This window comes from Kryptolebias marmoratus, linkage group LG14 (genome assembly GCF_001649575.2).
Source record: "Kryptolebias marmoratus isolate JLee-2015 linkage group LG14, ASM164957v2, whole genome shotgun sequence".
Taxonomy (NCBI): domain Eukaryota; kingdom Metazoa; phylum Chordata; class Actinopteri; order Cyprinodontiformes; family Rivulidae; genus Kryptolebias; species Kryptolebias marmoratus.
The window spans coordinates 18,511,157-18,523,157 of NC_051443.1; the positions used below are offsets into that span (position 1 = coordinate 18,511,157).

Below are 12,001 nucleotides of genomic sequence, written 5' to 3' on the forward strand. Positions count from 1 at the left end.
GAAGCTGAACAAGCAACCTTATAAATTAAAAGAAATTAGCAATAACACAACCGTTAAAAGATGTCAGATTTTGCAGGAATGTTTCTTCTGACCTCAAGCTCTTCTTTATTAAAAGAGCTTCAGCAGTATTGCCTCTAATGCCAAAATGATTCGATAATACACAAGTCAAATCTTAGTTTGCTTAAAGATTTAATAGAAAAAAGTCCACCTGCTGGAGCAGAAATTATGGACTTAGTTTCTAATTTTCTACAAGGTTTTAAAACGATTGAATGAATTGATTAATTATCCCTAATTAATTAAAAAAAATCCAAATTGTTATTTAATGATGAGAATTTTAGATTTGTTTATTATTAAACAAGATAAGGCACACAATGTTTGAAATCTTGAACAAAATTCGAACTGTGCATCTTAATTCAGTGGAAGTTTTTTTTTTTTTTTTAAATTGTAATTGGTAACTTTTTATTTTACATACTCCAAAAAGGTAAACAGCTTTTTGTTTGCATTTCGGTTTCCTTCATGGTTGCTTCGAGATAAAAGAGGGAGGAGTCTTACCTCTGATGTGGTTTACTGAGTGTGCCCTGTCCCACTGGGCCACAAGTTCCTTTAAATTTATCTTCAAATCTCTGACAGCACTTAAAAAAAAAAAGCTTCAGTCCTGCTTCCTTTATCAGTTACATCCATTTAAAACTCCACTTCTCTTCAGGCTCGTGGAGGAAAGCAAAACGTGTCCATTACATGGTGTAAAACAGAGAGTTCCTGTTTATGATAAATGCTGGAAGGTTGTCTTTTTTTTAGTTAGTTTTTTTTTTTTTGACAGACGAGCTGCAGGTTGGGTATTCATGTCCATGGAGAGAAGGGAACAAAACGACACGCGTGTCTTAAGTTTGGTTTTTTTGTCTCTTCTTTCCATTAGTTTTTCTGTTTACAGGAATCCCGGCAGATGAGTCTTTTTCTCCATGTTGTACAATCTTTGAATGAGGTTAGCAGGCAGATGAGGGCCACAGATCCACAGCTCGGGCGGGTCATGNGGGGTGGGGTGGGGGGACTAGCGGCTGAGGGGGAGCTGCGGCAGCGTCATGGCCTGGTGAGGGAGGCTCTGAGAGGTCAGGACGGAGAAGGGGTGACCTGGTGAATACAGAAACCCACACACAAATAAGCGACAAGCGTTACGGAGGGGATTTTATTTTTCTCACCAGATGAGGAAATCCAAACTTACTGTCGATGTAGCCGTGAAGAGCCACCATCCGCGCTCGCTCCGGACTGCCGAAGGGGGAGTAATGCAGCTCATCGGGCAGCGATGAGGGGATCCTGGACTGAGGATGGCCCTGGGGAGCCCCGCTGTGTTGGGGCGTGTGCTTTTTATGTCTTGCTCTGCAGTTTTGAAACCACACCTATGAAGATGCAGACATCATGTAGCTATACATCTGACACATACATTATTGATAAACCATTTAAAAACGAGAGAAAGTATCTTTAGTAAGCCTGTCATATGGGAGAGGATCAAGTTTCAGGACTGTGGGATTGAGTTACTTCTATCCCAGCAGATTGTAATTCCCAGGTTAGAGTATCAGCGGGTGTAAATGTGGCTGTACGGACCTGTATAACTCTCCTGCTGAGGCCCGTCATGTCGGCTAGCTTCTGTAGCGTTTGGGCGTCTGGATTGTTGTCCTGAGCAAACTGCGCCTGCATAATCTGACCATCGAGACGACATGTTGTTCCAAAATTAGCAGCAGCATATTGCAGAGTGTGTTTGTATTTGCAACAACACTGCACAATTACATCAGTAATCCATTTTAAAGAACTGAACAGCACTAAGTCAGCTGACTGACGTGTCTCACCTGTAGCTGCTCGGCAGTGAAAGACGTCCGCGCTCTTTTCGCCGGTTTGGGTTGACTGTCTTGTTCCGTTGGAACTGCTCCCTCTAACGTGATGCCGTTGCCTGAAAGACACAGGATGTTGGATGCAAATCAGACACGTTACACAAAAGATCCAGCTGGGGAATGAGACTATTTACTTAAGTGTATTTATTTGACATTTTCCACTTCTAGTCCACAACATCCCGGGGAAAAATACTGTATTTTCGACCTCCTACTGTATTTGACTGCTTCAGTTACTATTTACTATTCACAAAAATAACATAATCAGTTTATTTTTTTAAATAAAAAGGCACCCAGGGCAATCATATCTGATGCAAAGAGTTTAGTGATAATTGTTAATCATTAATTACTCTTGTCAGACATTTTACAACATAAATTATTAGAGAAAAATAAATAAAGAGAATTTTGGTTTTAGTTTTGTCACTTTAAGGTCTTTAATGTGATGACACTTAAATTGTAACTGTTCAGTGAAGAACTTTTATTTTCAGTGGTTTGATGATGTTATTTTGTTATTTTTTTTGGCATTTAAAGGATGTAAATACTTTCTCCACCACAGCTGACTTCAGCTCTCCAGACAAAAATATTTTAAACTTTATGGCTTAGACATTTGCAGGCAGATTTTTAGCTCTCGTAACACAGCGGTTACTAATCTTTTAGACAACAAACTTGTGTTTTTTTAAGAAACATATCTAAGAGATAACATTAATCTTAGTATTAGTATATACCAGAGGCTGGGTGTTTATAAAGTGACCTTACATGGAGGCAACGGGCTCCATCACTCACCGCTCTCAGCTGCCCGTTTCAGGTTCTCCACCATGGTGTCGTAGTGGATCCGACACAAGACCTTCTCCTCAACCAAGCCGAACTCCTCTCCCGTGGACAGCTGCCTCTTGCACGAGTAGCACGCGAAGCAGGCCAAGTGGTAGGCATTTCCCCTCGCGCGGCGCACCCAGTCGCTGGCGTAAATCTGCCGCCCGCATCGGGCACACTTAGTACCAAACCTACTGTGAAGGAGGGAAGAGGAGAGCAGCACAGGAAGACAAGGAGAACAGAACAGAATGAGACATGAGGGCTAAAAGCAAAGGGAACATCAGGAGGACTGAAAACCAGCAAAATATTAATGTCACCAAATCTGGACAATTAAGCAGACTGTACTGTGTTCAAACACAGAAATAAATGACAAAACGTGCACACTAACTTCCTTTCCTTTCATGTGTTTTGAGGAAAATAAAGTTTGCAGTGAGTGTTGTCAAACTTCTGGCATATTTCAAAGCCTTTAATAAGAAACCTTGGAGGAGGATAAAGCTTTCAGAGAAAGACTCCGGAGTGCGGCTGCAAGCTGAGCCTTGAATGCAAACAAACCAACACCTGCAATTTCCTGGCTGAACCATGAAGGCCCTCACTCACACACACACACACACAAACCTTAAATACGTATAATCTCAGTTGGTTTTACATACAGTAAAAGATGAGGAAGTGCTCTGACATCACTGCGGATCACAAACCTGTAACTGATCCGAGCAGTGAGGCTGTCCGTGTATACAGCATAAACCATCTGGTTTACTGTTCTGAGTGGGTGCTTCGAGGAGTTGAAGGGCACGGAGGTAAAGACAACGAATAACCAACAAATTACAGTAAGAGAAGGGCTAAGAGCGAGGAGGAGACGTTATAACTTGTCAGAATCAACAAATGCTGTAAAACAGACAATATTAAAATATAAGATAATTGTTTGTAAGGGTGAGTGTTATGTTGGTCACTAAGAGAAATGGAAAAAATAAGGGAATGAAAGTGGTGTTGCTGTGAACTTATCCCATTTAAACACATGATAATGTGTCCCCCTGTTTGTTTACTATTTTGTGCTCCTTAGATCGGCTTTAAATCATTATTATAGCAGCTAACTGTTGTTTTTGTTTTATTAATTTAACTGACGACTAATTTATTGTTTTAGCAAGCAAAGTGCGATCAAATTAAGTCAAAGAATACTGGGACACAGTGGACCTTTATGATACAGAAAAATGCATGTCTGCAGGGTTGATCTATCATTTAGTTTCAGCCTTTTTATCAGACGTGTTAAAACCAGTTAAAATACTGATGATTGCCTCTTATCGTACAAGCATTACTGAACAGCTGAGGTTTTGCAGTGTCCTCATAAATGCCCACTTCAGAACATCTAAAATATTACACAAATCCCCTGTTTTACACAAGAATAAAAAAAAACGATTGAGCACCGATTTAAAGCACGCATGATGGAGTTAAATGGGTGCTTTAGGTCTGAGATGGTAAGGATTAGGTTAAGAGCCATTGTTGAGGTCAGCAGCAGCTGCCAGATCTGGTGAAGGAGGCTGGATTTGTAGAGAAGGGGCACAAACAGGCACCTTAGGCTGCGCTGCACCACCAGATTTCTGCTTTGCTAAAGCTGAAATCAGAGGCGCGTTTTTACCCCTGCATCTGGTTTTTGTTCGCCACGAAAGCCCGAGCACGAGTCGAACTCAGAGTGGAAGTGGTGAGGGGAAATAACTGCGGCAACGGACGTCCAAGGAGAAGGTAAGTGACTGAGGCAAGGAGCTGGAGGGCTGCAGGGAAGTGGCGGTGCGGGGAACGTCAGTGGCGGCGGGGTGGGGGGTGGGGGGCTGCATCACCAAGTGAGTGGGTTTGGCAGCGACTCAGTGCTCTCAAGTCCACTCCGTCTGGGATGAAAGCACACTACAGCCAAGACATCAGAAGCTCTCCTTCTGAGTAAGAGCTGGAGCTTTTCATTTTTATGCATGTACTGTAGCAGAGGACAGATCAGCTGCTCCTACAGCTTTTTATAACTAGTTCATACACTACCTTTGAATAAAACCAGATCAGCTGATTTTTTTTTTATTTAGATACAGTTCAAAAAAAAAAAAAGAGAGACTTATGAGCCAATAAAGCCATGCCAGAAACAAATCGAGCTCTCGGCTTACTGCGCAGACTGTTCTGGAGGATTCCAAGCTCTTCCTACAGTAAAGAGGAAAACATTGTGGCTAATCCAGCATGACAGCTTGTCAGTTTCATGCTGTGAGACAGAACCCAGAGAAGCTGCAAATCATCCCTCGTTTTAACCTCCCAAATCCTCTATCTTGATCCTCCAGCTCGTACGTTTTCATTGTACAAAAAAAAAATGTTTATGTTGGATTGATTTCAATCCCCTACATTATGTCACACCACAAAACTCACTTTTGCCCTGAATGCTTGCTTTATTTTCTCCTTTTTTTTCCATTCAGTGTTTTTTTTAATACATATTTAGTAATTCACCTGCTGCTGAAAGGGAACTTTAAAGGAAGCTCATACTTTCTGGATTATTTTTGATGGACTATGAAAATTCACTAATCTTTATTACATTTGTCCTAAGAGAGGTCTTGCCTAAACATGTGGTTTCATGGTGCAAGATTTGCGTTAGGGCTTCAACGCATTTGAGGGAAAAAAGGAGGAAGTAAATAATAAACTTTAGAGATTTTTATCAGTTTATCATATTTACCGGATTAAAGGTACTCACTGCAAGCTATAAAATAAAACATAAAAAGGTTATCTATGTCTATATCAAATGGTGCAGCTGAGAAGCGTTTACTTCAGTAATTTTTCAGATATATTGATATGCCATTCTGAAATGCAGGTACGCACTCAATGTAAACAAAGCATCACCAAGAACCAGGTGAAAGTGAGTCTTGTGACTGATCTACATAAGGTGGGCCATAGTTTGTGCAGGTAGACAAATATGGAAAAACGGATCACTTTTAGGTAAAAATAAGAGAGGAAATCTGCTGTAAAAGTACTGAAGATGACAGCAAATTTCAGTCCGAAACATTTGATGAGTGGCATTTTGTAGAAATATTGGTTCCAGCTTGTTATATTTTCCAAAAAAGCAGGTGAAATGCACCCCACTTTAGATTGTTTTAAAATCCGGTCTTCATACTTAACTTAACAAATTTTAATGTAAAAATGTACTAATACATTCATGGACGTCGCTGTTGTTGACCTATTTCCAGTCACTTCGGCTGTTTCCGTAGGTAAACAAAAGCACGTGACAGTAGTTCACATATTTTTAATTTGGTATGAATTATTTTGTTTTTTTGACCAGTCTTCACGACATTGCAATGAGTAGCTTTAACCCAGAAGTCAAATCCTTCGTATTTTTTATTCTCTGCTCCTTAAGTCTTTCTTTTGTCTGTTTGCATGCATGAATAAAACATTTCACTTTTTATTTCAACACGTCGAACTGTGTGACAGATGTCTTATTATGATTTGAATTCACTCGCTTCTTAACAAAACTCAAAGCACTCTGCCTGTGCCCTCTGCTCGCTTTCATCGCCATGGAAACCCAATCAGTTAACCAGAGGTAGGTAGTTGATGAATAACCATAATTTTGAAAAAAAAAAAAAAAAAAACGACGAGCGAGCACGTGCACAAAGAGACTCACAAGCCTTTAAATGAGCCTCAAAGTTCACTACCTGCGCGGACTCTGGTTACGGCGCTGATGTCCCAGGGAGCCCCTGATTAGTGCAGAAATGTAACTTCCTGTGTGGCCTGCAGCTCACAGACGTGGATGATATTTCTGTGAACTGAAGCGAAGGGGGGGTTGGAATGGGGCAGAGGCTGATAAAGAAACAGTTTTACGTGTGTGTGTGTGTGTGTGTGCTCAACCCCCAAGGCCTGACATTAGTTCGAGGGCCACAGCGGGGGCTCTATCCTGCCCCTTACCCCTCCATCCTGAGACAAAAAAAAAGAAAAAACCCTGACGTACCCACCCCGCCCTTCTGCTGCACACACATACACACGAACGCAGAGGGAAACACGCTCTGATTTCCTGCTATTACGCCCCATTAAAGGAGCTGTCAGTCCAAATCCAGATGAGAGGCTGACACAGATGAGGAAATATCTCCAGAGGTTTGAAAGCAGCCCCGAGGATCTGGACTCGCAGCGGTGTTTAGCCTAGTTTAAATCTGGTTTAAACCCAGATTGCAGCTTTTATTTACTGAAGCCTGCAGCAGAGTCCAACTGGTGCTGCATCATTGTGATTGCTGATTCTCAGCCATCAAATCAAAACCTTTCACTCTGGAAAGGAGGCTTTTTTGCAGAGATGATAACAATAATAAATAAAGGATGCACTTAGGAGTTATATAACATATACCTCTTTGTTAGTGTCTGTTAAACAGTTAAAATTAGTAAAGCTCTATTTTATATGATGCTTTTGTCTGATGATCATTTCTACACTTTAATAAACTTGAATTATTGGCTTTGCATCATATCAGGCTAGTTCAACTCATTCCACTTAAAAAAAATAAGATTAAATAAGTAAATCCAGCCATCCAAACTTCTCAGCTCTCGTCTCCATTTGAAAAAACAAAATAATAAATTAACAAGTTTAACAAAGTGAAAAGAGCGTGGTGGCTGAATTTACCCTCTAAAGGTCCCAACTGACAGCACTACACACACCATTGTAATTATTTCATGAAACACCCAATAATCTGGTGCTAAAATTTGTTTAGTCAGACTTGTTTGTTATTTACTCAGCAAATTGGAATTTTATTGCCTCTCAGACAAATATGTGCTACTATTTATTACCATTTTCTTTCACAGTAACCTTGACATTCTTGTGTCATAATAACAAAATGCATTAACTTGTTTTTTTTTTAAACAGCAGCAGGCATTTGTAATTATTTTTTGACCTTCTTAACACAACACAATCATTTAAAACACCTATCAGATGCAGTTACTCACTCGTGCATTGATGGAATAATACAGACGTTTTCTCTGTTTAATTATCCCCGATGCTGAGGCACAACTTCAAAACAAATGGCCATAATATGAAATTAAATGGTTTTTAGACGTGTTAGATTATTTTTTGTGGTTGTAATGCATATTTAGAGCACATAAGTCAAGAGTTCAGGTCTGAAGGCAAATTAGGTGATTTAAAAGGAGTATTTAAATAGGAAAACAGTCATAAAAAAGGACTGCTTTTGCAAAACAAACACTTGGGTCTCCATTTGTGTGGGGGAAAAAAGCAAAATGATTGGCAGCTGCTAGAACCGCATAAATGAACAGTGTGTGAGTGGGTGTCAGTGGACTGTGGAATATTAAATATATGTGCATGAATCCAAACATGCACTTTATTGTTTCAGGTTAACATTTTCATCTCTAACATTATCAGTGTGTGCGCAGGTTGTCGTCTTTTCTGTGTAAAAGTTTTGGTTGGAATAAGAGTCGCAGTCACATCAGGAGCAGGCTGACCAGACTCTCGGGGCGGTCTAATTGCTGGTCTGGAGGCCTGTGGGTCTGGGGTGCAGGGCAACTAATTGCTGGTGATTATAAACCTCAGAGTACTGGCCTGGTGTCAGGTTTTAATCAGACAAACACCAAAGTTAACACACACAGCAGTGTTAGGCACAAATAACCGCGTTTGTGTGTCTACACACCTCCTCCAGGCCACTGAACACAATATTACTATGCTGCTGGTGTGAACCCAACTTAACCTCAGGTACCACACACACACACCGTTCCAAGCCTTTATATTACTTTTTACACAAAAACACATAAGGAGGACACTCATGCCCCCCACAAAAATAAAGAAAACCGACTACAATCATTTCATGATTCTCGCATGTTAAGCAAACTGGGGTTTTTGACAAAAATATATGAATTTAATTTTTCCACAAGTTTAAAACAATAATAATAATAATAATAATAATAATAATAATAATAATAATAATCAGGAACACATCCAGCTATAGAGTCTCACATAATGCGCTTACAAATATAACACAAGTAGCCTAACTTTAATACACAAGTTTCAAAAATTGCTGTAAAAAATATATCCTTTTTTTTTTGTTTTAAAGCAAAGCTCATAAACTTTCATAACCTCCAATAAAAGGCAACAGTTTTATCAAGTGGTGTGTTTTCTTTTTGAAGCTCTAACAAATATTGTGTTTCTGATAGCCATAACAAACCTGCAGATCTTTCAGCTCTTCGGGCTTTTATTTTGATACACACTTTCAGCTCTTGCAAAAAAAAAAAAAAAAGCCTTTCAAAAACACATGAAGCAGCCCACATCCATTTGAAGGGACGGAATGCGGGATGCTGTGCGTGTGCGTGTGTGTGTGTGTGTGTGAGAGAGAGAGAGAGAGAGAGAGAGAGAGAGAGAGAGAGAGAGAGAGAGAGAGAGAGAGGGGGGCACAAAGAGGAGGTGGTGTTTTAAACCCACGACCATAAACTTACCCTACCTGAAATAATCCATTTTGCAGAAGATCTCCTTGTTCTTGATGTAGCAGCTGCTGTGCTGACGCAGCGACGTCCTGCACACCGAGCACTCCAGACAGCGCACGTGCCAGATCAAGTTGTTCACCTGCACGGAGACACCAACCGTGTCAAACGCACGCGAGGGCAACGCCACGTCAAGGACTCCCCCGGTGGCCGTGGAAATGTGTCATTCTGCAGTCATCACTCAAAACTTACCCGGGGTCATTTCCGACATTATTGAAAATATTAATAATTCAGAGATAAATAAATAAGATAACCATTTTAGATTACACTGAAAAGCTAACACCTTATTAAAACTCACCTATAATTTAATACCAAAATTTATATATTTAGTTCCAGTAAATATGATTTTTAAAAATCCGCCTCATCATGTCAGCTGTTTTTATGCGGCTATTTCTATCAAATAAAGCCAGTTCTAACCTTATTTTTTTCTTTAGTTTAAGCTAATTTATAGTTAATTCCTAATAAGGGCAACATTTCGTTATTAGTTTTTTATGTTTTTAAACGCCTGAGGAAATAATTTAATATTTAATTAGAGTTTTTGGCAACAAGCATGATTAAATTGTTCAACTACTTAATAAAATACGAATTGTTAGCTAGCTTAAAACGCTACTACTAACCGGAAGACGAGAAAGAAAAATTGGCGAAGAAGAAGAAAAAGTCGACGAAGAAGAAGAAGCTAGGCTAATAGAAATGTATGAAAATTAGCATAACAGCTAACCTGTTTAATCGGCAATTTAATAAATCTGATTATCTGTGATAAAATGCTATGCACTTTTTGTTAATTTAAATCTAAATGTATTGGTGAGTGTATGTTACAAATTTAGATTTTTTATTATTATTATTTTTAATACATTTTGTTCTAAAACGCTCAATTTACTGAAATCATTTTGGTCCGAAGATTACAATCCTGAAAAATGTTTTTGTTAGAGGGCAGAAAAATGTCGCAAATCATTTTTTAACAAACGAAATAAATGAAAGAAAAAAGTGCTGTACACAAGACGTTTAGGGTCACCTTTATTAGGTCAATTTATATTTGTTATAACCTAATTATTTTCTCTTAAAACAGACTTTTAAAACTGAACGTTTTAGCCTAATAAAAATATTTAAAGAAATAACAGAATAATGGGACAAAAATAGGTTCGAGGTTATTAATTTAACACCTAATTGTGACATTTTAAATGTGTGTGTTTTATTTGAATAGGTGAATTGTTTCTCTGCCTATTAATGCTCTAAATATCCACAGCGTTTCCTGCCGTGCTTCCTTTGTGTTATCGGACATGCCGGCTGAGAACAAAGTGTTGTCCGATAATGGACCGGGGCATCTTCACACTTCCTGAGAAAACACACGTGCGCGCCTGTGAGGGCTGCTTTGATTGGAAGCACGCGAGCGCACGCGACAAGGACAGGGGTGTTAATTGAGAGAGAAGCTGTAAAACAGTTAGAAAAAACAACAACAACTGGTTCCTAAAACATTCAGCTTAGATTTAAGCCGCCTGCTCTGTGTTATTTGTGCTTTTATAATCGCTAATTCCTTTAATTAAAACTCTTTTTTTTTTCGTTTGTGTCGAGTTAAGATTCGTGTTTGTGCAAATGTTTGTGTTATTAAAATCCTATTATCCTTCTCTAAAGCTCACAAAGTCGAGACTTTCTTTAGATTTGAACGAATTAAAGCAAACAAACTGTTTAAATGTCCGTTTACTGCAAACTGTGAAATCCAGCATGTTAAAGTTTATCCTCAACTTTAAGAAATGATTTAAAACTATTGGAGTTTCCCAGATATATTGTCGCCTTTCAGTGCAGGTAGGCACTCAATGTAAACAAAGCCCTTTTACTGAAATAATCTTAATGTAAATACGTATTAATTAAGATTTTAACAATTTTTTTGTTATTTTTGCTGTTTCTAGGTGAACAAACACGTGGCATTTAGCAGCTGTACACACATTTTTAATTTAAGGACGTGTATGAGGGAAAAAAAAAGTGTTATAATTATAATTATTATTATTATTGACCGGTCTCCATGGCATTGCAATAAGCTTTAATTGAAGAGAGTCGCTTTTGTTGAATAACCTCCTGATGCAGCAGTGAATATTCGACATATTTATAGATTTGAAACAGGAAAGTAAAATGCGCTGGAAGCAGTCTCACCTTGAGCAGATATCGGTCCAGGATCTCCAGGCCGCAGCTGGCGCACAGGTTCTTCCCGTCGGACGGCACCGAGCTGCCGGTGGAGGTGGGCGAGCACACCGACGGGGTGGACGGGCTGCTGGGCGACGAGCGGGTGTCCTCCCGCTCCATATTGGACCGCTGGGACTCTCCGTCCGAGTGAGACTGCAAAAGAGGGGCATCGGCACGGCTCAGCGACACACACACACACACACACATTAACACACAGCAACACACACCGACATAGGCGCGCGCGCAAAAAAAAAAAAAAATCCTCTTCTTTACGCGCGCGTGGTTTCTTAAAAATCACGTTTAATCCTACATGACAGGGACGCGAGCTGCGGACATTTTCTTTCTTTTCTTTTCTTTTTTTTCTTTTTTAGAGCTCTCACCATCGTGGTGCGTTCAGGGTCCACCCTGCAGCTCAGTGCAAACGGCAGGTCTTCATCTCATCTTCCTCGGGAGACATTTGCAGCGGGGAAAAGGGGTTCTTCAGGGCTTTATAAAGAAGGTCCCGACAATAAAACGAAAGGGGCCCCCGCAACAAAAGGCACATTTTAATGAAGCTATTTCACTTTGGATTGATTTTTTTTCTCTCTCTCTCTCTCTCCCTGCCCTTAACCCACGCCTCTGAGAATAATAGTATTTTCGTCGCAATCCAGGACACCAGAGTGGTGGTG

General features: G+C 39.8%; 1 protein-coding gene across 3 annotated transcripts in view; it reads right to left on the reverse strand.

Moving 5' to 3' along the window:
- Nucleotides 1–1,028: 1,028 nt before the first annotated feature.
- lhx6 (LIM homeobox 6) overlaps nt 1,029–12,001 on the reverse strand; it is an 11,814-nt gene continuing 841 nt past the window's right edge. Inside the window, exons 1-8 of one of the 3 annotated variants that reach the window (XM_017410485.3) lie at nt 11,714–11,941; nt 11,304–11,486; nt 9,119–9,240; nt 2,661–2,881; nt 1,839–1,939; nt 1,597–1,692; nt 1,217–1,391; nt 1,029–1,125 (exon numbers count right to left, since the gene is read on the reverse strand). In XM_017410485.3, the coding sequence (XP_017265974.1) occupies nt 1,046–1,125; nt 1,217–1,391; nt 1,597–1,692; nt 1,839–1,939; nt 2,661–2,881; nt 9,119–9,240; nt 11,304–11,486; nt 11,714–11,716 (981 nt within the window). In that variant the 5' untranslated portion in view covers nt 11,717–11,941 and the 3' untranslated portion in view covers nt 1,029–1,045. Of the gene's footprint in view, nt 1,126–1,216; nt 1,392–1,596; nt 1,693–1,838; nt 1,940–2,660; nt 2,882–9,118; nt 9,241–11,303; nt 11,487–11,713; nt 11,942–12,001 lie in introns of those variants that run through there. The other 2 variants (XM_017410484.2, XM_017410483.2) reach the window with 2 other exon arrangements.